We start from the raw sequence: 26,129 nt of genomic DNA, 5'->3' as shown, positions 1-26,129 counted from the left end.
AAAACAAACAAACTGAAAAGACTGTCATTGGGTCTGGGCGCACCGAATGAATGCGTTTCTAAGGGATCCACACACAGGTCTCTGTGATATTATAGTGGGGAGATGTGGCAAAAGGATTAGCAAATCTTGGGCCAGATTTACTAAACAAGGGAAAAAAGTGTGAGAGCGCAATCTCATAAAAGTGCAGATGGAAGTGGAAAGTTCTGCAGTTGATCTACTGACAACGTGCACACTAAAGAACACAGATGCAGTCAGATCATTTCCATATTGACCAACAACACATTTATTGGGGGGCAGTAAATAATGGCTCAAATACCAGTAAATTGATGGCCACAAACATTAATAAATCACCATGATTCATTTAAATACTCTCCCCACATAAATGCTGCATCTGAAAGTGAAACTCCTACAAATGCATTATGCAATAAGGTCAGCTGCAGAAATAACTATGTCCACGCCTTTTCTTAGCTAATGTTTCACTGTGTGTCTTCAGTAAATCCTGACAGTAGTTTTTTAATGCCTAAAGAGGGTTTGCGCTGGAACAAGCTGTTATTATGTCTGGCCCATTGTTGGGATCCCTAAAACAAGTTAGCCTAATTAGTAATTCTTGCCTTAGCAAACACTACTAATTAACTTTAAATGAATGTTTGATCAATAACTCACTGTATAAGCTAATTATATTTTACAACTATGCCTCCAAATGAGTTTATATAGCCAATTATCTTCCATTTCTATGACCACTGGTTATGTTTGTCTTATGTGCTGGACCAGATCCTTTTGAAAGCTTTGCTCTTATTTTGAGCCAGATTAAAGAGCAAACAGAGGGCAGCACAGTTTGCCATGTTGTAGAGTCAGCCACGTTGTCCTGTTATTTTTAAAGGCCACATGACAGGCCATGACTCTTTCTCAGCCTGGGACGTCCTATCCGAATGGCTCAACTTGCTGAGTAGAGCTTTCACACGCGGCACACAGTTACCAGAAGCCATCAGGGAATGGATGAGAGTCTGTCCCGCTCCCCTCCCTTTTCCCTCTCTCTCTCTCTCCAGCCTCCAACTGCTAAGGAGCTGGAGTCAGCCTGTGGAAACTCAACACCAGCAGGGCTCCGAGGGTGGCTGTGTTTACACATCACATGAGGACTGTGACGTTTCCTCAGTGTTCGTTTCTGTTGTTTGCAGGCGTCTCGATCTCTGTAGTGTTTGTATTGGAGGATCAGGGCAAAGGGTGACGTTTCAAAGGTCACTGAGATTTCAGTGTGTTGGCAGCATGAGAAGAAAGGGCAGGGCTGTGGAGCGAGGCTGGTGAACGTGCAATACAGGAAACAGAAGTTTGTTTGGAGCGTCTCGGTCCTCTGCCGAGTCTCAAGAGGGATTCACATCATCCGATCCACTCTGGATATTTGGACTACGGCTGATTCGTCTGACATCACCTCCGTAACTGAAACTTTTGCAGGGGAAAAGATGGCTGCTGCTTCCTGGGAAAAGAAACTCTTGAACTTGCTGAACTTGTTTACAGCTGGCAGGAAAAAGTGAAACTTTCTTGATGGGCAGCCTTGTTAGTATGAGCAAGCACCATGGGTAATATGTGTGGATGTGTGAGGGGCTCTAAGGATGAAGGTTATGTTGATCCCACAAAAGCCCCAATCAGCCCTGCTCAAAAGGAGCTCAGTGGACGCCGATACTTTCAAAGGAGCAAGAAGAGGAAATCTGCAGAGTTCAATGCGAATGACTCTTTGAGAAGCCATGGGGCTGAGAGCTGTAGGAGTGATGACCTGGAGGATGTCATGTCCGGTAGGAGTTCCCTTGATCGGATTGGTGCATTGAACTCGAAGCAAGATGAGGTTCCAAGGCCCAGGCAGCCCAGTCTCAGCCATGGGGTCTATGTTGGAGAAGTCCCAGTTCTCCGAGGTAAAACCGGCAGAAGACCAGGTGTTCATCAAATGGATAAGGACAAAAGCAGGCCCACTGCGGAGCATAATCTACGTGGGGTCACCAAGAGCTCCAGAAGCATCGCCTCAAAGGATGGTCTTTTGGAAGAGAAGCTCTTGCGGAGACAGTTGAGGAGGGCGATGAGTTTTGGAGCAGTAGAACACATGCTCCAGACACTGAGAGGAAAGGGCTCTTCAAGGAGCAGTGCGGATCATCAGTTGGAAAACATTGAGGGGTTCTCCAAAATTAAATGGGAAAGTCAAGTGCACAGGAAGCGGAGGAGGGCCAACACTTGCTCGGGAGGTTTAGTTCCCCAGGCTACGTTGGATCTTAAACATGCTTCTACTGAACAGCAGGAGGTAATATCAGCATCTGTCAACATGTGCAATGCCATTTATGGTGCAACAATACAATTTGTGTATCATTACTTTAGAAATAACATCCGCTGCCCATCATACACCCTTTACTCGCAATATATGTTGTGTTTACTCCATGTTGTAATTGCCATAATTACTAGATGACAACCCGGGACTTTGTAGTGGTCAGGCTGTGCAAGTCAGGGCTCTCAGAAAAGTTGTTATTTTGAGTTTTACAAGGATGTGAATGCTTTTTCAAGGAATCTTGTATTTACGGTAATTCCGGCATGACGTGAATACACCTATACAACAGCCTTGACTGCCTTATTGTTTTTATAAAAGAGTTGCTACTAATAGAAATATTTAGGACAACTACAGACTCTTTTATTTCAAGTGACTGCATTCATTTGATCAGTTATTGCATTCCTTGGGAATCAGGGACCGTGACACTATTAGTGCCATGCTCTCTGCTGTTTGAGACGCAAGCAAATTAATTTAGTGGGTCCTTCCACTAGAAGATACTAAGGGTAATAGTTGAGCTCTATTTTGCCTTGTGATATAACTAGTAACAGTTACTTTGTGTCATAGCTGTGACTATATTCTTTATGTCACAGTAGCTATATTGATCCTTCAGCATCTAGATTCTAGAAACTAGTTATTTTAAAATGAATGATGCAGAGTTTCTGTAATGTTGTCCTTCATCTTGATCATCATGGCAGCAGTTAGTCAGGGCTGACATGTTTAGGTGTGTTTGGTTCTTGGTTTGGTTTAATAGCTCAGTCTTTTCACACCCACAGTCTACACACCATGTGCTCTGCTTTCTTCTGACAAGCTGTAATTACATCAGCCAGTAGATTCTTTTGAGTTGACTTGAATGTCAGCATATTATTCACTTACTGTACACTTAGCAAGCAGTGAATGATTATTAAGCTGTTGGTTTTAATATGTTGTGGTATAATGTTTTCTCTTAAATCAGTAAGTGCTGGCTTAGCTTTTGCTCCAGACATTTGGTTTTAGAGCTGCACATCCTTCTTCGGAGTGAGAAGTCATGTGAGATCTCTGATAGTCAGTAAACACGTCTGCGCTAGTGATCACTGTTTATTATGTTCACTGCTATATTAAAAATACATTTAATATGATTTATTGCTTACGTGGAGGCTACTATAAATGGCTCTACATGACTGATCAAATGTTAACATGAATCAGCCTTTCTATGTGTACCAGCTGAGCTTTTGTTTGCTGAAACAGCAAAAAACAGATTTTCTAAAAATAAAAGGCCAAATTGCAGATGTTTGCTAATATTAGATTAATAAATCAGACACTGTTTCCTTTGGCTGTAATTTAACAGTATCTGTGTGTGGGGAGATGAACATAGTCTAGAGCACTTTTGCACACTGCTTGCTCACAAGTGATCACATTTTTATTATGGAGTGGCTATTTGCACTCAGGTGTACATGCACCTAAATTGTCTGTTGGGCCCGCAGTCGGTGTGACACATCCAAAAAGTGCAGTATAATAAATACAACATTATTTATAATATTTATATACAGTACGATGTTATTATAATATAGATAGCATTTATTACTACACAGGATGCAAATAATATATATTTGCCACCTACATTGGGGTGCTGACAGTCTTTATATTACTGTTGATCTCTTTTTAAAATGATGTATTTTCATAGAAGTGAGATGATTAACATAAACAATTAATGCGTTTTCTGTGTGCACATGATATATGTATTTTATTCATTTTTAATTCTAAACTCTTGAAGCTTTTGTTTGATCAATTTACAGAACAGATTTGAATTTACATTATGGCAAAACAATTAGTTGATGTCATTTGAACTATACATTCATTTGAAGAAAAGATGCAATTGTGCTACATAGCAATTCTTTTTATATCAATTTAAAAATTGTAATACAAAACGACCATTTGACTAGGTATGACTAGGTTTGAAAAGAGGATCCGTATCTATGTCATAACAGAGGTTCTTAACAAAAAAAAACATGTCATCTTTCCTGTCTGCAGATCTCAGATGTCCACGTGACCGGAGAGTCCGAGGACATGACAGCCAAGGAAAGACTTCTGCTGTGGTCCCAGCAGATGACTGAAGGCTATGTAGGTGTCCGCTGTGACAACTTCACTACCTCGTGGAGGGATGGACGACTGTTCAATGCTATTATTCATAAGTACAGGTAACAGCACAGCAATGTCCATTTCCAAAAAATATCCATCCATGTTCAAATATACATGACTGTTTGTATCTGGTGTCATGTGTTAAAAAGCATTTAAATAATGACTGAATTTGCAAGGTTTTTTTTTTCTTTTTTTGGGGGGTAAACTATGTAAAGCCCTCTCATTCAGATTACTGTCTGTCTAAACACTGAGGCTCTGTTTTAAAACTTAGTGAGTTGTCTTGATGTCTACTCTTTACAGGCAGTAAAGACATCAACTTATCAAACTTGACCACATTCCTTGTCTTAATGTTTATGGTTCATCAGTTCACATTATTCCTATGAAATACAAATCTTTCATAGAAAATGTAATAATTTGCTGTGCCTCTGGAAACTTTATTTTAGGTGTTGTCATGCATTTTCTCCAATCGGATAATTATCAGATCACAAAAAGACAGGTATAAATGCCTTCTGAAACGCATTTGAGACAGATTGCAATCTGGTGCGTCTCAAACCACTTCAGGGTATTCCAGACAGAACTGGACAAGTGTAAATGCATGTAGTTTTACTGTTCACAAAATGTTAAAGAGGTCATATGATGCGATTTCAATTTCACTCTTTGGAGTGTTACAAGCTCTTGTTGAATAAAGAAGATCTGTAAAGTTGCAAAGACTAAAGTCTCAAATCCAAAGAGATATTCTTTATAAAAGTTAAGACTTGTCCACGCCCCCCTAAAACGACTCGTTCTAACACGACCCCACATCTCTACGTCACTATGTGGGAAGATTGCATAACGCCACCCAGATGTTCATGCAAAGAAAGAAGGCGTACCTTTTATTCTAGCTGTTGCTGCCGGCGCCATTTCATGGAGAAGCTGTGAGTTTCATTGTGAAAGTGAAACTGCTTTGTTTGGCCTTCCAAAAGAGCATGATATCCGCTTCCTCATGCCTAGAGCTGATCTGTGCTGGACGTTGAGGAAATACATCAACTTCACGCTCACCGTGGATGAAGCGGAGTCCAGCCCGGGGTCATCACATGCGGTTGCCGCAACCCCCAGCCACTCCTTCATTGAATCCGCCAGCCATTCCTCATTATAGCCGCTGACTGCCACGCACTCAAGCCGCGGGCCGTTCCTTACTCAGGCCCCGGCTCAAGCCGCTGGCCATTCCTCACTCTTTGCAAGGAAAGTCTTGAAAAAAGACAGTATAAATCATTATAACCAGTAATTATGTCCCCACTGGATGCAACAACTGCCTCGTTTGTAATGGGTTTTATTTGTTTTTGTCCTGTCATGCCGGTGTTTTGACTGGGGGACACCATAACGGTATATTTTGAGAGGTGTAACATTGCCGCCAGACGCTTGAAACATTTAGCCAATCACAACACACTGGATAGCTGGCCTATCAGAGCACACCTTGCTTTTCAGACCGATAAGCTTTGTAAAAAACGATGCGTTTCAGAAGGCGGGGCATAGAAGAGAAACAATCATGTACATTATGTGGAAAATAATGTGTTTTTTGAACCTTAAACCGCATAAACACATTTCATTACACCAAATACACAAAATAATGTTCTTTTTAGCAACATCATATGACCCCTTTAAAGAAATAAGGTGTGAGTGAGTGTTATGGCTATAATTGTTTTTCTGATCTGAGAAAACACATGAAGTGACAAGTGTAAATAGGCACTTTTCACAAACCAGTCGATTAGGGCCTGTTTACACCTGGTCACTTAATCGTCGCAGATGAGTAGCAGAGTATCTCTTCAGCAAGCTGATGCACAAACTCCGCAAATAAAAATGAAAGTGAGTCACAGACACTCAACACACAGTCATCTTCATTAAAAGTAGTGAGACTAAATTATTTTATGAGTGCTGAGGCCGCGCTTTCTCCTATTGCGGTCTTTGATTTTGAAATTGGCCAATAACTGATAAAATGCAACGCATATCTGTTGCTTTCATTGATGTGTACTCTGTTAAATTTGAATTGAAGATCCTATTTGTATTAGTTTTGCAGAGACACATTTAAGTATAAATGGAACCATTTGAACAAATCAGATCACTAAAAACACATTAATGGCACTTTAATGGCACATTAATCCACTGCGTGGTACAACTCGGCTCGGCACGGCTCAGTACGTTACGGTACGGCTCGACTCGGCACAGTTTGCATTTCCACTGCAGTTTATAATATCTCTACACAGTGTGTGATAATACACATCATTAAATATACTCTCCCTCCACCTACACCAACCACAAAAAAAAAAAACTTTTTCATTCTGCGTCGCCCCATCAAGCTCTCGCTGGATCTGCTCCTCTCCCATCAATGAGATGAATATCTGTACTTCTGCAACAGACATTGAAACTTTTTTAAAAAAAAAAAAACTCCACTCGTTAAAAAAACAGTTGCGTTCAATCCTTCGCTGGCTGTGCTGATTTAAATCTATTGGCTCTTTTGTGTTTGTGTCACAAATTCAATGACGCAAGTAGTGAAGATTCTCTCCGGCCAATCCATGATCAGCAGAGTTTCACGTCACGTTTTGGTAACGGTACAGTTCACTTGCAACCTCAACCGAGGTGGTACTAAAAAAAGTACCAGGTATCAGGTACTGTACCCAGTGGAAAACCCCCCCAAAAGTGAACCGTACTGAGCTGTACTGTGCTGTACCATGTAGTGGAAAAGCGTCACAAGTGACCAGGTGTAAACAGGCCCTTACAGATGAAGAAAACTAAGTCTTTCTCTAATTTCTTACTGAATATCCTGTTTCACTTTGAAATAAAATGTTACATCATGGAAGTGACATGTCAATACACCTATATATTTACTTCTCATTTCTGTTCTTAGAATGATCTGTTGTGCCTCATAGTCATAACCTGCTTTTTATAGTTTGATGAAATGTCATTTTACCTAGTACACATATTTTAGACATATAGACATATAAAGACACAGTTTTCAGATTAACTAGATTTGGAATCATTACTTCTTTGTGTAAAGAGTTTTTTAGTCAGGGGTTCATTAATGGATTAATGATGATCCTCATGAGTAAATTTCACGAATTCTGTAAAGAACATCCCTGGGTCATATTTCACCTCAAAATCAAAAGAAAGAAAAATTAAGCCTATTTTTGGACCAGTTAAGATGCCTGTCTCCATTAATCAAAACACTTTTTGATTAAAGGGATACTCCACCCCAAAATGAAAATTTTGTCATTAATCTCTTACCCCCATGTCATTCCAAACCAGTAAATGCTTTGTCTTCGGAACACAATTTAAGTTATTTTGGATGAAAACTGGGAGGCTTGTGACTTTCCCATTGACTACCATGTAAAATACACTGTCAAGGTCCAGAAAAGTATAAAAAATATAATCAGAATAGTCCATCTGCCATCAGTGGTTCAACCGTAATGTTATGAAGCGGCAAAAATACTTTTTGTACACGAATAAAATAAAAATAACAACTTTATTCAACAATTATTATTCAACAACGGTTTTCATCCAAAATATCTTAAATTGTGTTCTGAAGACGAACGAAGCTTTTACGGGTTTGGAACGACATGGGGGTAAGTGATTAAAGACAAAATTAAATTTTTAGGTTGGGGTATCCATTTAAAGCACGATCTTGGTGTGTCATACAAAACATATCTGTCACTAAAAGATATTAGACATGCAGAGATTGTGGAGTAAGATCATATTGTCACGGTTTTGTCTTAATTCAGGCCCGACCTGGTTGATATGAGCAAAGTATCGACACAAAGTAGCAGATCCAACTTAGAACAAGCGTTTGGAGTGGCCGAGCAGCTTGGTGTGGCCCGACTGCTGGATCCAGAGGGTGAGTTTCAATGCCAAACTAATGTCCTCATGCATGTTACATCATTTAGCATTATGATTATATTGTCAAAGTTTTTTGGTTGCACTTATTTGTAGACTGTCTTGGTAGACTCAGAACCGAAAACCAGGAGACTCTTGGGTAATCTTCAGCAGAATTCTTTATTGAGAACGTGCTGCGTGGCACTGTAGTCATCAAAAGTCTAACTAGTCATTGATACATTGTGGTTTATATACATTTCAAGGGGGAGGGATACATAGAGGTGGAGACCATCTAAACAAAGCATGCAAATGCACTACAAGAAACTCCTGTTACAGGAGTTTCCCCATCCCTGATCTCATTAGCATAACAGTGTCATTCAAATAGGTGCTAAACCAATCAGTCTTAAAAAGCCAAATGGCAAGGAAGAGCACAAAGACAAAAGGTCATGATCTCAGACACCTGGTCTTCCTGATTTGATCCTTTTTTGGCATCATGGAAACCAATGAGGTTGCCAACCGCTTCCAAACAATGACGCAGAAGAGTATCTTTGTTTCTTTCAGTGATGTGCGAGACTCTTGAGATGTGATTGTTGTTTCAGACTGAGAATGAGCTGCTAGTTAACACAACTCTACAACATTTCTGAAGTGATTCAACTTTGACGTGTTGTTTTCTGGTGAAACACAACTGGTTCCTCCATACAGCATTGCTGAATCTGAGCTGCAGTCTGAATGGGTTATATTTCACCCTGCAGTTTCACAATATTTCATGGTCATTTGTAGAACAACACAGGAATCTAAGAATAGTATTTAGCGCCCAATGGCTAACACTCTCCTCAGCAGACTAAGCAGTGAATTAAACACTTAATAAAACCTTAGACTATTTTTTCTTTGTTGCAAAACTGTAATTAGCATTTGAACTAATCAAATGTTTGTCCATTCGAGCAGATGTGGATGTGTCATCTCCGGACGAGAAGTCTGTCATTACTTATGTATCAACGTTATACGACGTTTTTCCGAAAGTACCGGAGGGTATGGAGGGCATCAGTGCAAATGTAAGTACGATCACATATAGTTATAATGTCACTACCCATGTGAAAAATAAGTACATACAGTTTTAAAAAGAGAAATATTACAGTAAAAATATACTTTAAAAGAATATACTTAAGTGTGAACTGAATGTAATGTTTTCATAGAGTTTACTCAATATTAAATGCATTTAGCTGAACTTCAGAGTTATTTTTTATAACTTTACATATTTATTTTTTAGAACTGTATTGTTTTTTATAACTTTCATTATGTTTATAACATTATTTGTAATTTCATAATTAGTGCCAAATGTACTGACAAGCATGACAATGGTAAACTAAAATATACTATGTCATCTTTATATTGAAGCTTGTCATGTATTTACATATATTTGTAAGTAAGCATTTTTCATTTGTAATGAAGTTACAATTTAGTACATGTAAAATATATTAACTTTTGATGCACAGTTATATTGACTAACTCACAGTTGAGAAATTAGACAGCTGAAATTGTATGACTCTTCTCTGAGGCTACTCAGGCTGAAAGTACAAAGACATCTCATGGATGATATCAGCTGCCCGACTCACTAGTCAGGTTTTAGCTGGGTAGGCTGGTCAATCTACTTGGTCTATGCAAATAAACTGTGTCTACATTTTCACATTACATAAGCATTCCGTGTATCTTGGAAGAGTTGGAGGTGTGTTATGCAGGAAATTAAACCAAGTTGGAAGCTCCTAAGGAATCTGTTAATTCTTTGGAATCTTTCCCAGAACATCAAGGAAGAGTATGCAGTGTGCATACTGGTTCCCATTTAAGACATATTGACCTTCAATCCAACATGCTTGCAATTCTTGAATAAATGAATACAGTATGAAGGAAATACTTTTGCAAAGCCAAGAAGTGACATATCCTATAAATTTATCCCGTATTGGTGGAAGCATGACTGTGTTTAAATATGTAGATCTTAAACAAAAGTTGACTGATGATGTTCCTGAAACAGGATGTGGATGTTAAATGGGTGGAATACCAGAACATGGTGAAGTACCTCAGCCAGTGGATCAAACACAATGTGACTGTTATGACAGACAGAAATTTCCCCAGCAATCCTGTGGAACTTAAGGTGAGATGCCTCACATTTTCATGTTACTGTTAATAATGCACTTACATATTTTCAAAACTGTCTACTGAACAGCTAGTTGATTTTCCATGAAATTATGTAAATAATATAAATTGTATGTGCTTGTAAACATACATTTTTTTACACATTAAAAACCCCCCAACACAAATAATAAACCAGACCTTATATTTATGCAAAACATAATGTTCTTTTTTTATTATTTGGAAATGAGAAATATGGCTCAGACAGTAGCTTGTATAATTAGTGCACACGCAGCTTTGGAGATACAGATATATTTTAAGTAATAATTTGTCAGATAGCAGACATTCAGGGATCAGCAGCTGCTCAGACTCTGGTAGTTGCTAACATTAAGCATTGCATAGTGTATTGGAGCCTGAGGCTCAGAGGATTTCCACGGCAAATAGATAGCGTCCGACTCGTGAAAACTAAAGCCTCTTTAAAGACTTGAAGAGCAGCTCCATCTTTCTCCTTGAACAGAAGCATAGAGTCCAGGTGATAGAAATCTCTTTGCTTTGTTTTGTCTTGTCGTAACTAACCCTTTTGAACTTTACAGGCACTTTATACACAGTATCTACAGTTTAAAGAGAATGAAATACCACCGAAAGAAAACGAAAAGGCCAAAATCAAGCATCTCTACAAAATGCTAGAGGTTTGTATCTTTCGTTTCTGTTTTTGAAAGTTCATATTTTTTTCGTTTATGTGGCACATGTTGGGATGTCTGAAACTGTGATGTATGTTGGGATGTAGGCGTGGATAGAGTTCGGTCGCATCCAGCTCCCTCAAGGGTACCATCCTAATGACGTGGAGAAGGAATGGGGCAAGTTGATCGTGGCCATGCTGGAGAGAGAGAAGAGCCTGAGGCCTGAAGTGGACAGGTATGAGATGATTTACACACGCTATCTCTCCATCGCTATTTCTTAATGAAAGAATATGGGTGTGGATGACATGCATTCCACTGAGGAATTCACTGAGGATCTACTTGACGTTTTCGACATTTACATTTTAAATAACTGGCAACAATACAAACTTAAAAATGTCCACTAATGTACTTCTGCAAATCTCAACCAAATGTACGGTGACAAATTATGTCAAAGGTTGACCATGCTAGCATGTTCCAGTTAGCTCCTGCTGGTAAAATTATCTGTATATTCTGATATTTTTTTTATTTATTTTTTTCAAGCAATATTTATTGTTTTATTTTACTAGGTGTTTTATTTTACTAGGTGCAGGGTTCTTGTTTATGGAGGGCTCTTAAAAGAGTGAAATTAGCTTTAAAAAACCTGCTCTAAGCAAAGATGGCAGATTTCTAAACTGATCAGTCCTGCACCAGCCAAGCAACTGCTATTAAAAGTTCTCTGTAGACCAGCTTGTTATATGGCATTCTCCTGAAAAGTCTAAACACTGTGCTGCTGTCAGAACACTGCTCTGTTTGTTTGAGCATCCCAACCAATTCAATATAGCAAAAGATGGGGCGCAACAAATGGTGAGAGTTTGGGGGCGGGGAATATCTGTTCAATATGTATCTGATAATTGGGAAATGAGGGAGTGTTCTGCAAAACAAAACTGTTGTGTCAATCATTCATAAATCCATTCTTATGTAAATTGACAAAGAATGGATTGAAATGAATTGTTGGAGAAAAAAATTAAGAATCTTTTGAATGCACAATTTACACTGAAATCTGTTTATGGTTCAGGAATTCGTTCTGTTTGACGTTCACACATTTCACTTTTAATGTCTTAGTGAAAATGTATGTAGGTAATTTATTCTATGCTTTTCAAATTTATGTTGAAGATATATATTAAATGTCATCAGAAGGCATCAGTTTTTTTTATTATATTGCCCAGCACTCTATTTCCTGCACAGAAATGACTGTCACACCTGTGCAGTTCACAGTTGTTACTCATAATATTTAGGTGGAAACATGGTGTTGGAAATTACCTGGAAATAAATGGAAATCACTCATGCTTTTGATATTTATTAGCACTTTTATGTCACATAATTATATAATAACAACACTGCTATCAATGCTGTAAATGGTTGAAATGACTGTTAAGGAGGGAGAGGAATGTGTTGTGTGGTGTGTCTGAACCTGTGCTGGATCATCTGTCTCACATAAAAAAAGCAGCGCTCAGTGTTTTACCTGGGGCTGATGCTGTTGTGGGCTGGCTTCTCTGCCATCGGTATGAGCCTATAAATAGCAGTGGCTGGAAGCAGGTGCAGTCAGAAGGGTCTGGGACTGTAGATGATGGAGGGGTGGTAAACGCCATTCTCTGGGTCGGCCAAAGATAGTGTGAGTCTGTTATGATGCACAGCAACCTGGCGTACTGCAGTAGCACCTCATCAGTGAGTGACAGCACTCTGACCAGCCTGGGCTCGGCTGAAAACCTGCTCTCCGGAGCACACGAGCCTCTGTCCAGCACACCACTTTATCTCAATAACTACTCTGTGTATGGACCCAGGTGAGGGAGCCACACGCTTCAGGGAGAGCGTTAGATGTGCTCTGTGGTTTCCTCTGCCAAATTCTGTACGCAACGTGCCCTGATGTTTGATTGTACCTGTCTCTTGTTTTCGTAGACTTGAAATGCTACAGCAGATTGCAAACAGAGTTCAGCGAGACTGTGTAGCTGGAGAGGACAAATTAGCGTTAGCGCGGACGGCTCTGCAGTCGGTGAGTTCCTAATCTGGATTCATTTCCAGTAATTGTCAAATTTAAATTTGTTCTTGTTTTGTTGTTTCTTGCTATATATATATATATATATATATATATATATATATATATATATATATATATATATATATATATATATATATATGTATATATATAATTACAGCAGCAAAATGTAATTTTCTTCTTGCACTAAAAATGAATATATCCTGTAGGATGCCAAACGGTTGGAATCAGGAATCCAGTTTCAGAATGAAGCAGAGATCGCTGGTTACCTTCTGGAGTGTGAGAACTTATTGAGGCAGCAAGTGGTGGACATCCAGCTTTTACTGGATGGGAAATTCTACTTGGCTGATCAGCTTGTTCAAAGGTCAGAAAGTCATTCGCTGAACTTCATTATTAAAGAGAATAAACCGTTGAGGTGTTCTCAAAATGAGCAATAGAAATAGTGACACTTGCTTTACCTTCACTGGTTTCAAACCCTGAAATCTCTTTGGTCCTCAGGGTATCTAAGCTCCGTGACGACCTGTTGGCTTTGAGGACAGAGTGTTCAACCGTCTACAGCAAAGGACACATGCTGACCTCAGAACAGACCAAGATGATGATCTCTGGCATCACACAGAGTTTGAACTCAAACTTTTCACAAAACTTCAGTGGTGGATTGTCTCCTGCGCTCACTCAGGGTGGCCTGGTCACATCGGGCGGCAGCCCTGCGATGAGCCCCGCCACGACGCCCAGCATGCAGCCTGCCGCGGTCCAGACTTACCTCAGCGGCAGAGGAGGAGGAGGAGGAGGAGGAGGCATGGAGCCCGGTGGCCTTCAGCAGCTCAAACACATGCAGATCCGCAAGCCCATGCTCAAATCCTCCTTCGTGGATCCGAACTTGACCGAGGATGAGGTTCATATGAAGTTTGTGCAGGATCTGCTTAACTGGGTCGAGGAAATGCAGGTATGTGAAGACTTTAGATTCCTTTAGTCCTTTAGTCTTTCACACTGCATTTATGTTTTACATTTTGGACAAACAATCTTGTTTTCTACATGGTTTTAATCAATAAAAATTGTAAAGCATGATGATTTGAGTGACAATGCAAACAAATCTTTGATTTAGTTATCTTACAGAATTAAGGTTATTTTAACCAAAATTACATAGGTTTATGCTTGAAAATAAAAATTTACCTATTTTCCAGTACAGAAAGAGAAATAAATGTAATTCAACATTTAATCTAATTTTTTGTATTTTTTTTTTGCAAGATGTCTGATGCTTTTGTCCTGATCTTTTTCTCTCTGAAAGGTTCAGCTTGATCAAGCAGAATGGGGATCTGATCTACAGAGCGTTGAATCAAATTTAGGAAATCATAAAGATTTTCACAAAGCCATCGAAGAATTCCAGATGAGCATTAAAGAAGCCAAAATGAGTGAGGTAATATATATCATTACATATTTTAATATTTTATTAAAACTATTTTTATTGAAAAAAAAAACATCACTATAAACTCCTCATTATAAACCCAGACTGATTAGAGTGCTGAATACAATTTTATTCATACACAACTTAGAAATCCTCTGAAAAAAAAACAAATAAATTTAAGCTGTTATTTGCTAAAAATCTGTGAAAAAAAAAAAAAACAATTGAGTATGGATGAACTACTTTAAATTATATGTATTCCAACAAATAGTTGTCTTAAAAATATAATGGTAAATGCTCCTGACTTACCCATGTGACTCCCACAGATTCAGATGACCCAGCCACTGAAGCAGAGTTATTCTGAGAAGCTGAATAAGTTAGAAAGCCAGTACAGGAGGCTGCTGGTAAAGGAACTTGTGGAGATCTGCTTTTAAAGCCCACATTCTCTTAAGAACTGTGCGGCTCAGTTTCTTGTGCTTTTGTGTTTTCAGAAATGCTCCAGTGAGAGGCAGAAACACTTGGACAGCCTGTATGATTTTGTATCCCGTGCCACTCAGGAGCTGATCTGGCTCAATGAGAAGGAGGAAGAGGAAGTGGCTTTTGACTGGAGTGAGAGGAACAGTAACATTTCAAGGAAGAGGGATTATCATGCAGTAAGTCCATTCAGCCCACATCAAACGCATGTTGTATGGCCTCCTTTGACCTTGACTCAGCTCTAGTTGGCCATTAGATGGATTAGCTTTAATAAATACTGTTTCGCTTTAAAGGCTTTATTATATCAATATGAAAATCCACCCTTACTGTAATTATTATGAATCCACAAGAGCCTCAATAAACCGCAGTTGACACATCCTCTTCTACTGGAGCGGTAAAGACCACTTTTAGATACGGCAGCAGTGTCAACATCCGTCATAATCAAGATTTTGTGTTAATCACAAGAGTTTTGCATTGCCTTCACTTGCCTTTGCATGTGAAGGTGCAGGTTTTTGGGAAGGAAGCTAGATATCTTTGCCAGGAGTGTCTTCATGAGCCCACGTCTTTCCACAGGATCTCATGAGAGAACTGGATGACAAAGAGGAGGTGATCAAGTCAGTACAGGAGAAGGCAGAGAGCCTCCTTCTGGAGAACCATCCTGCCAGACTGACCATTGAGGTACAGCCTGGAATAACATCACTACACTAGACTCTGAGAATTCTTCTTTTTTTGTCCCAAGGAAGAAAGAATTGAAATAAAATAGATGCTCCCTCAAACTTCATGTTTCCATTTGTGCAATCCGCAGGCATACAGAGCAGCCATGCAGACTCAGTGGAGCTGGATACTGCAGCTCTGTCACTGTGTGGAGCAACATCTGAAAGAGAACGCTGTCTACTTTGACGTGAGTGACACAGCTGTTTTCAGCATGACTTGTGAGAGTTTATGTCAGACCTACAGGTATGCTGTTACTCTCCTTACAGTTTTTCAGCGAAGCCAAAGAGTCATTGGATTACCTTAAGAGCCTCCAAGATGCCATCCACAGAAAGTACAGCTGCGACCGAAGCAGCAGTTTACATCGGCTTGAGGATCTCATTCAAGAGTCCATGGTTAGTTCACATCCACACAATCAAGTCATGCAATTATTTGGGGTTGGAGCATTGGGGGACTTAAAGAATTAAGTCATCAAAATGTAACAAGATATATTTCTTAAGATTCTCATCCATGAGTATTCTTTGAAGAGTAGATATATATGCATGACTGGTGTTTCTTCACAGGATGAGAAAGAACAGCTCCTGAAATACAGCAGCACAGTGGGTGGATTAGTGGGCCGGGCAAAGTCCGTTGTTCAGCTCAAAGCCCGCAACCCAGAGAACCCCATCAGAACTTCCATACCCATCAAAGCCATCTGTGACTACCGCCAGATAGAGGTACGTTCATCATACTACAACTGTTGCCTGCTTATTTACAGCAGTGTTTGCCATGATGAATTCTGTGACCCCTCTCTCTTCAGATCACCATTAGCAAAGAAGATGAGTGTGTTCTAGTGAGCAATTCTCACAGGGCAAAGTGGAAAGTGATCAGTCCATCTGGAAATGAGGCCATGGTGCCTTCAGTCTGCTTTAGTGTACCACCACCCAACAAGGAGGCCACTGAAATGGCAAGCAGGTGAGGACAATCTGGGAATTCATTTTAATGTTTTTTTTTCCTTCTTCTGTATATCTGAGTGTAACAGATTATTGAAAAATAAAAAAATAAAGGGATCACAGGGTTTAAATGATATAATATTACGCTTGCTTCTCTTTCTCTCACTCCACCAGGATCGAGCAGCTGTATCAGAATGTTCTGGCTCTGTGGCATCACTCTCACATTAACATGAAGAGCGTCGTGTCCTGGCACTATCTGATGACTGACATCCGCGCCATCCGCAAAAGCACTGTTGCCTCGGTACAAATCTCTTTGAAAGTTCTTTTAAAACCTAGCGAGCGATACAGTAGTACAATGTTAACTTCCCTCCCTAGATCAAGACGCTATTGCCAGGGGATCACGAGCAGGTGCTGAGCAGCCTGCAGTCCCACTTTGAGGACTTCCTGAGGGACAGCGATGAATCAGAGGTTTTTACGGTGGCTGATTGTGCCCAGCTGGAAAAGGAGGTTCTGGCTTGTAAGGAGTACTATGAGGAGCTCCTCAAATCTGCAGAGAGAGGCAAGTTACTGTACACATACACATCCCCAAATACAACAAATGACAGCAATGACAGTATCCAGTGGTGTGGGTAATGCATTCAGATTACTTTTTTCAAATAACGAGTAAAGTAATGGATTACTTTTGAATTTACAACAAAATATCTGAGTTACTTTTTCAAATGCAAGTGTCTTTGTTTCTCCTGTCCCCATGTTGAGAGAATTTAGGAGTGAGGTGCAGAGACACTTCATTTATTTCATGTTTGGTGTGAAAGGGCCCTTACAGATGGCAAAAATATAAAGAACACATAAGCAAGCCCAGCTCTGGTGACAAAATGTAATATAGAAGTAACGTAATGCATTACGTTGTGTATTTCAGTAACACAATTACTTTTAAAAGTAACTTTCCCCAACACTGACAGTGGCCATATCAGGCAACAGAGAATTGTTTAACGATATTCAAATTAGCAGTGACTGGTGCCACTAGACATATAGCACGCATGCTTAAGAAACACGTGTTCTCCTAAGCTTATTAAGTAGAAAGTTAATACTATAAGGAATGATGTTTTATCCATTCACAGATCTCCTCCTTAACATAACAGAAATTAGAAAGCAAGAGTTTGTGGAAATGCTTCTTTAAGTTTATCTATTGATCATTTTAATACACCTAATTCCATTATTTAATTACTATGTACACTTTAAATATATTTGTGTTTTTGTTCTTCAAACAAACGAGTTCACTGTCTGGCACCTGTAATGTAATAATGGAGTACTGAAATACTGTATGGCAGAAGAATTGTCAACAAAACTGATCACAGTTATATGCACATACACCAGTGTTAAAGATGTATAAGCTTAGTTGTGTTCTTCAAGAAACAGAAGCAAATGTACAAAAAACTACAGATTATTATTGGTTGGACATGGAGTCTCAGTGATGTGGTCATCTCGAATGTATTGCCCTCTGGTGGTCAACAGAAGAACAGGAGGAGTCCATGTACAACCTCTTCATATCCGAGGTGCGTAACTTCCGCATGCGAGTGGAGGGTCATGAGGAACAGCTGATCCGGAAAATCCGTACCCCACTAGACAGAGATGACCTGCAGGAGTGTGTGCTGCGCATCACCGAACAGGAGGTTTGATCTTCCGCTTCATTTTTGTTCTCCTTTATTTTCACACAATACTTTTTAAAATAAAAATAGTTAAATAATAAATAAATATAATATATTTTAGTGAGATTTTTGGTACTAAGTTGGATCACCACTTCAAGTCCAATGTACAGTATGAACCAAAATCTGTCCTTTCTCATTCATCTAGAAGAAGAAGGTAGAGCTGGATAGGTTGAAGGATGACCTGGAGAGCCTGAGAGAGAAGTGTGAGGTTTTCCTCAGGCAAGCAGCTGCCTCTCCATCCGTCCCTACGCTTTCCTCTGAGCTGAACATCCTCACTCAGAGCACAAACCAGGTCTACTCCATGTGCTGCATCTACCTGGAGAAGTAAGTACTGACTTTCTCCTCAAATGTGATGTGTTTGAAAGAGCTGAGAAGGGTGGTCTTAAATAAATAGTTGGAGATGTGACCTAGTAGTTAGTAGATGTGCTGAGGTGCTCATGTAAGCGTTGTGAATTTGAATGAAGCTTCCCAGTCCTATTCTCCCCTCTTCTTCACATCATCTTGAGTCTGCTCTACAGCCCTGTGTCTATTGTCCTTGTAAAATGTTCCCATTGTTAAAAACTTCAAATTACCATTACCAGGCTAATGTATCTTTACATTTAGTTTTTATCTCTTGTTATGGTCAGCACTAAATTTTTTAATCAGCTGAAATCAGTGCTATATAATCTGACTTGTTTGACTCAATCATCTTCACTCAGGCTGAAGACAGTGAGTTTGGTGGTGAAGCACAGTCAGAGTGCCGAAGCTCTGGTCAAACTTTATGAAGCTAAGTTGTGCGAGGAGGACACAATCAATGCTAATATCAAATCTATCGATGGCGTCATGAGCACTCTTAAGGTAATAAAATCTCATTGTAACTTTGAAAATGATGTCTCGATGATGGTTCAGCCATTAAACATCTTTGACACTGATGGTAATTTTTAGCAATGGAGGTCTGAAATCGATGAAAGACGTGAGGTATTCCATGACTTGGAGGACGAGCTGCAGAAGGCACGAGTGGTCAGTGAGCGCATGTTCAAAATGCACAACGAGAGAGACTTTGATTTGGATTGGCACAAGGAGAAGGCCGACCAGCTCAAAGAACGATGGCAAAACATCCACTCTCAGATTGAAAACAGGTCATTAAGTTGATTCTTTCACCCCTAGCTAATGCTGTGCTGCAGCGATAAGTGCGTTTCTCATTTATTTACATTCATAATGAGTGATATATTGATTTTTCATGGTGTTTAGGCTCCGAGACCTGGAAGGCATCAGCAAATCACTTAAATACTACAAAGACACATACAACAGCCTGGATGAATGGATCACAGAAATGGAAGCCAAGCAGCTCAAGGCCCAAGAGAATCAGCCAGAAGACAGCAAGGCATTGGCCGAGTTCCTTAACCAGCAGAAAGTATGAAAAAAAAAAAAAAAACTAAGTTAAGTCATATTTATTCATATCATTTATTTGCACCAAATCCTAATTTTGGTATTATTTCTAGGTTTTGGTCACAGAAATTGAACAAAAACAAAGCAAAATTGAGGAGTGCCAGAAGTATTCAGAGCAGTATGCAGTTGGAGTGAAAGTAAGACTAAATTATTGCTTTGAAATATTTTGCAATCTTTCTGTACCATATTGTCCTTTGCCCATTAATAAGACTTCATCCCCAAAGAAAAAATTAAATAGATACTAAAATAATAAAATGGCAATTAAGTATATGGTAAAATAAAGTTATTTAACTGTATAATGTTTGTTCCTCATCTTTAAGGACTATGAACTGCAGTTGATGACTTACAGAGCCATGGTTGACTCTCAGCATAAGTCTCCAATGAAGAGAAGGAAGATGCAGAGTTCCTCTGATGTCATCCAGCAAGAGGTGCGAGAGGAAACAGTGATTTTTGTCATTTTCTTACACTGGCATTCTTTTGAGTATTTGTGAGTATATTTTTGTTTGTTTCCTTCTTCAGTTTATGGACCTTCGTACACGTTACACAGCCCTGGTTACTCTGATGACACAGTATGTGAAGTTTGCAGGTGAAAAACTAAAGAGGGTGGAAGAGGATGAGGTAGGACATTTGTCGACTTATCACTATCTGTAATGCTACATCCAGTAGTGTTAATTAGCATTAGTATAGTAGGTGAAATGCTGTTGCTAGCTTTATTGCATGCTATTTAGCAAGACTGTGCTTCCAGCCATGCTTCATTCATCAATGACACATTAAAAACAATGTTATACACCCTGACAACATACACAGACACATGTTTATTAAACTCTGCTGGTGATTCCTGCAATACAAAATGTTCCTCAGTGCTGGGACATTTATTTTGATACAAAATAGCACATATGGCTGTATTTTGTATCACTGCTGGTGACCTTGACTCTTGGGAAAGCGTGTCCTGGAAACATGCTGAAGAGTACATGCCAATCCGTGGTGGTGGTGTTATTTTTTCAAGCTTTTATTGGTAAGTGGGCAAGAACCGCCTTTTCTCTTCCAGGTGGTTGACTGGAAGATGACAGTGTCTTTCATTTCAGAGGAGGAAGTTGTTGGAAAACGCTGAGTACTTGAGCTGGACTGAGAGCATGGAGCTGCAGAAATCTGCAAGTGAAGAGGAGATCGCCAGGCTTAGGCGTCAGGTACTGGAACTCGAGGCTTCGCTGTCTAACAGGCAACAGCAGCTGGACATCCTGGGGGCAGACCTTGAGATGCAGAAAAAGTCAATCGAGGACTTAACCTTACAGAAGTCAAAAGCTGAGTATGAGGCTCAGAAATACCGTGTTGAACTAGAAGGTGTGATCAAAAGCAAGGGTTCCATCGAGCAAGAGTTGAATTGCGCTCGACAACAGGTTCAGCAGTCAGAGGCCAAACAGGCCTCCCTGGAAGAGAGCCTCCGCAACCTTAAAAAGAGCATAGAGGAGAGTACATTAGCCCGTAAGAAGCTAGAAGATCATTTGCGTCGCAAGGACAGTGACGTCCAGGGCCTGGAGGAGCACAGTCGCACGTTACAGCGAGAACTTAGGGCTAAGGAAGATGCAGAGGCAGAGCTTCTTAGCCAAGTGAGAATGATGGAAATGGATCTGGCCCACCAGTCAGAAGTCAGGATGATACAAGGTGAATCTGTGTTGGGTTTCTCCAAAGAAGGTGCACAACTGTCAACTTTTAAAACCAGTTCTTCAACAATCCATTCTGAATCTGAGGCAGAAGTCCTGCAGCGCAAAATGGAGGAGCTCATTATGGGCAAGAAGCGAGCTGAGACTGAAATCAAGTCTTTGAAATCTGAATTGAACTCAATTATTGTCCACAAAACTGTGACTGAGGAGAAAGCTCAACGATTTAAAGAACTCTTGGATGAAGCAAACAACAGGCTTTTGAAGCTACAAGTGGAAATGGATTCAGATAGGTCCAACATGAGACAGAAATCAGAGGAGCTGAGACAAGAAACTTCTGAACTAAAGAAGTCTGTCTATGTGTATCAAGAACAAATCAAGTCTCTCCAAAGAGACAAATCTGCTCTGGAGCAAAGAGTGCTGTTCCAGAAGACAGAGGCCGATGGCCTAAAAGACCAACTCAAGGTCAATCAAGGAAAGCTTCTACAGTGGACCTCCTTGGAACAGGAGAGCACTCATAAGTTGAGGTGCTTGGAAGACGAGTTGTCCTCCAAACAATCTGAAGTAGAGCAGATGACTTTCAAGGTGAATGAACTTAATAGAAAAAATCAATTATTGGAAAGTGATACCCGTCATCTTAAGGTAAGTATCGAGTCAATCCAGCAGGACAAATCACATGCTGTCCAAAAGATTAAAACCCTGAAAGGTGAGGCAGAGGTTTTGAAGGAGCAACTGCAGAGAGTCAAAGATGAAATCAATCTGAAGACAAGAACAGAGAAGGAAGCTCAACTCAAAATCAAAAACCTTGAATTAGAGCTTCAGAAATGTTCCTTGCAAGTGACCCAGCTTACCAAGAAAGTAGAAGAACTCAAGAAGATTAACATGGAGACTGAACGATCCATTAAAAATGTGAAAGCTGAACTTGATAGAGCGTTCATTGAGATTGGCAGTAAGGAACAGCAAATGAATATACTCAGATCCCAGGCAGAAAGTGCAAAGTCTCAGGTAAAAATTGTTGAAGAGGAACTTCTGAACAAAACACAGGTATCTCATGAGCTTCAAATCAGACTTAAAGATTACAATGAAGAAGCCAAAAAGACAACTGACCTGCAGCAGAAGATCAAGTCTCTGACGTTGACCATCACCAACTATGAAAAAGATATTTCAAATCTCAAAGCAGAGCTGAGTTCTACAACCACTGAGAAGAATCTGGCTAATCAGAAGGTTCAGGAACATAAAGTCGAGATAAAGAGCCTGAACATGGCTTTAAAAAAAGCCATAGGAGAATCTCAAAGGGAGTCATCTGAAGGTAAAAAGAGCTTGTCAAAAGTTCGAGAACTTGAAAATGAGCTTTTGAAATGTAAGCAGACAATTAGTAGGATTAGTGAAAGTTCAGAGAAGGCCACAGTAAGCCTGAAACAGGATATTTCATCTCTTCAGAGGGATAAGCAAACAGCTGACCAGAAGTTACAGGTTTTAAAATGTGAATTTGATGATCTTAGTTCCACTCTAAAAAGAACAAAAGATGAGCTACAGCGAGTGACTGATGAAAACAGGTTAAGTCAGTCCAAACTCAAAGAGCTGGAGGCAGAACTCCAAAGAAAAAGTTCTGTTATGCGAGAAATTAGCTCAAGCACAGATAAATCTGTCCTGAATTTAAAACAAGAGTTAGTCACTTTTCAGAAGGACAGGAATGCTGCAGAAGACAAAATCACAAGTTTAACTCTGCAAACATCAGAGCTGAAGCAGAAGTTGAGACAAACCCAGGAAGAGCTTAAACAGAAGCAAAATCAAACAGCAGCTGCTGAGTTGAGATCACAGAAACTTGGTGAACAATTGGACAACTGTAAAAAGATGCTTGACGATCTCAAAGGCAAACTCGACTTACAAAAGAAAGGCTACGAGACACAACTGCAGCTAGTGCAGGCTGAAATGGAGCAAAAGCTTTCGCTGCAGGAATCATGCTTAAAGTTGGAGCACGAGAGGAAATTAAAGGAGAGCTTGCATACTGTGGAAACTGCTGAGAGAGACAAAAAGCACCTGTCTCAAGAAGTGGAGAAGCTGAAAACATTAACTTCTAATGCAACAAAAGCTAAACAAGAGGCTGAAGAGCAACTCTGCAACGTACGCACACAGTTGGATGAATCTGTCAGGCAGAGGGGGATACTTGACCTTGAACTTCTCAAAGCAAAATCAAAGATTTCTGAGTTAGAAACTGAAAAAATCAGAGTGAAATCCAGTATTTTTCAACTTGACAATATTCACAAAGACAGCGCAAATGAAATATCAAGGTTTAAGCATATGTTGAAAGAGACTGAGCAGAAATTGGACATCACAGAAAGGGAAGCGAGATCTCTAAAGGAACAGATTGTTTCATACATCAGTGAAATGAAGTCTCTACAGGAGAAGAATCTGAAGCTTGAGGTAGCAGTCAGTTCTGAGAAGAAGCATCTAAAAGAATTGGAGGCACTCAGACATGCCAGTCATCAGTGTGCTAAAGATGAAGAGCTGGCAAAGCTAAAGACTGAACTTCAGCTGACTCAGAAAATTGTTGCATCATACAAAGAAGCGAAACAGAACATGGAGGAGGAACTCAAGAAAATGAAAATCTGCTCTAAGGTACGACTTCAAGTGTATTCACAATTTTGTAAAACTGTCATTTCCTGATGTGTTTTAACAATGTGCAAAGACAGCTATAAGTAAGGGTGCCCTCACAGTTCAGTTACTCCCCCTCTATTCTATTCACACCTGTTTTTTGCGGGTCAGAACCATGGCAAGCAAAAAAACATCAAGGCCGCAGTTGTTTACACTTGTTGTTAGGTAACGACAATGCTGGACAAAGCAAAAAAATAGATAGGGTTGCTTGCCTCACTTTTGTACTTTGGTCTGTCTACCATTAAAGTTCTGCAAAAGTTCTAGAGAAGTCAGTTTCTGCTGGAGGTGAGCGATTTGACCAATCATAACTTATCAATAGTGGCTAATTTCCAGAGACTGTCTTACTATAGGGAGATTAGAGGGTCTGTATTACTTACTATTGGAGAAAGTGTAACAGTCAACTTGGATCATGTGTGCCTTAAAGGGTCAATTCACCCAAAAATGAAAATTAGACTGTGTTTTACTCACACTCAAAGCATCCTATGTCTATGTCGTTCCAAACCTGTAAAAGCTTCGCTCGTCTTCGGAACACAATTTAAGGTACTTTGGATGAAAACCGGGAGGCTTGAGACTGTCCCATAGACTGCCAAGTAAATAACAGCGTCAAGGTCCATAAAAGGTATGAAAGTCGTGGTCAGAATACTCCATCTGCTACAGACGTGCAATCTGTGTTATATGAAGTGACGGGAACACTTTTTGTAAGCGAAGAAAACAAAAATAACGACTTTATTCAACAATTCCTTTGTCAACAGTCTCCTCTGTGTCTCTCCATATCACCGTATGCTGCGTATGCTCTTCTGTATCATCCGCGCCACAAGGAGCTGTTTCTACGTGTATTTAGCTTTGATTTGAAAGAAAACAGCACATCCTTGTGGCGCGGCTGATACACAAGAGCATATGTAGCAAATGGCGAAATGTAAAACATGTTGGAGATTAGCTGATAGGCTGTCGATTCATTAAATTATGAGCTGTTTCCTCTAAAATGCTGTTTATTCAGGGTAGTGATGCCTCTCTTCCATTGACATCCATAAAAAAAACAGTCTCTGGTTTCCTTTCCCACATACTGGCAAACGGAAGCGTTAGCATTAGCCATTATGCTTTTTGGCTAAAGGTTGCAGGCTTGCCTTCCAGTGGCTTCTTTCATTTCTGCGGTTAAGGACAATTGCATTCAGATCAGCAGCAAACCGTTCTGGATTCCACATGAACCATCCCATAGTTTGAAAAACAGTGTTTACATCATCCAAATGAACCAAATTCTGACAACAAGCAAACCCGAATGTCATTTGATAGTTGACCTCTCTTTTAGAGAATTGATCATCAGTTGCAAATTTATTGCTGCCACAATCACTATATTTAAAGAGCAGGTCAGATGGTATTTTAAAGTGTCCCAATATTGTATTGGAGTCCCCTACATCAGGTTTAAATGCATCTAAGGTCAGAAAACATTGTAATTTTCTCAGAATATACATTTAATATTAGAGTCATTTGCCAATGATTAGGAAATGATTCATTTCAAGCAAGTTTGGAGCAAGCCCCTCCCTTCCTCAAGCCTACTCTGCTCTGATTGGTCAGCTGGCCAAACCTGTTGTGATTGGCACATTGATGAGTCCTTGAGCCAGTTAGCCAGCGCTACCATTGACAAAGCACCTTTACATAAAACAATAATATAATCAATTCGTTCTTATAATGACATAAAATACAAAAACACAGCTAAAGTTTGGCTGCTAAACTGTGAACACTAGGTGGATACGTTAGCCGAGGGCTAACGTGACTAACTGATGAAACAATACAGTTTGTAAACCAAAATATGTCTACTGTAATGTTTGAAGAACGACAGACAAAAGACGCTTGGTCTTAACTTTTAATCAGAATGCAGAACAGTTGTATCACAGGAGCACCAGCCGAAATCACTCATCTCTCCCGAATTAACCCTGTAACTGCCAGTGCAGCACAATAAACAGCAGTTTCACAATTATTATAAAGTCTGTGTGATACACTACATTCTTTATTATTAAACAAAGTAATTAGAACAACGTCAGTCTACAATAATCTACATATTCTTAGGTT

General features: G+C 39.7%; 1 protein-coding gene across 1 annotated transcript in view; it reads left to right on the top strand.

Annotated features, from left to right (window-relative positions):
• LOC109112381 (dystonin-like) overlaps positions 1–26,129 on the top strand; it is a 114,695-nt gene that overhangs the window by 41,687 nt on the left and 46,879 nt on the right. The window contains exons 10-37 of the mRNA XM_042768356.1: positions 4,313–4,479; positions 8,173–8,285; positions 9,209–9,315; positions 10,290–10,409; positions 10,981–11,076; positions 11,175–11,302; positions 13,003–13,096; positions 13,309–13,463; positions 13,598–14,042; positions 14,385–14,513; positions 14,825–14,902; positions 14,990–15,151; positions 15,546–15,650; positions 15,778–15,873; positions 15,953–16,078; positions 16,247–16,399; positions 16,483–16,637; positions 16,790–16,916; positions 16,991–17,174; positions 18,128–18,285; positions 18,467–18,645; positions 19,020–19,158; positions 19,246–19,439; positions 19,552–19,714; positions 19,803–19,886; positions 20,070–20,177; positions 20,269–20,367; positions 20,835–20,936. Of these exons, the coding sequence (XP_042624290.1) occupies positions 4,313–4,479; positions 8,173–8,285; positions 9,209–9,315; positions 10,290–10,409; positions 10,981–11,076; positions 11,175–11,302; positions 13,003–13,096; positions 13,309–13,463; positions 13,598–14,042; positions 14,385–14,513; positions 14,825–14,902; positions 14,990–15,151; positions 15,546–15,650; positions 15,778–15,873; positions 15,953–16,078; positions 16,247–16,399; positions 16,483–16,637; positions 16,790–16,916; positions 16,991–17,174; positions 18,128–18,285; positions 18,467–18,645; positions 19,020–19,158; positions 19,246–19,439; positions 19,552–19,714; positions 19,803–19,886; positions 20,070–20,177; positions 20,269–20,367; positions 20,835–20,936 (3,966 nt within the window). The remainder of the gene's footprint in view (positions 1–4,312; positions 4,480–8,172; positions 8,286–9,208; positions 9,316–10,289; positions 10,410–10,980; positions 11,077–11,174; positions 11,303–13,002; positions 13,097–13,308; positions 13,464–13,597; positions 14,043–14,384; positions 14,514–14,824; positions 14,903–14,989; positions 15,152–15,545; positions 15,651–15,777; positions 15,874–15,952; positions 16,079–16,246; positions 16,400–16,482; positions 16,638–16,789; positions 16,917–16,990; positions 17,175–18,127; positions 18,286–18,466; positions 18,646–19,019; positions 19,159–19,245; positions 19,440–19,551; positions 19,715–19,802; positions 19,887–20,069; positions 20,178–20,268; positions 20,368–20,834; positions 20,937–26,129) is intronic.

Source organism: Cyprinus carpio, chromosome A13, assembly GCF_018340385.1.
Source record: "Cyprinus carpio isolate SPL01 chromosome A13, ASM1834038v1, whole genome shotgun sequence".
Lineage (NCBI taxonomy): Eukaryota > Metazoa > Chordata > Actinopteri > Cypriniformes > Cyprinidae > Cyprinus > Cyprinus carpio.
The sequence above is the reverse complement of the archived record's forward strand: the minus strand, read 5'-3'. Positions and strand labels throughout refer to the sequence as shown.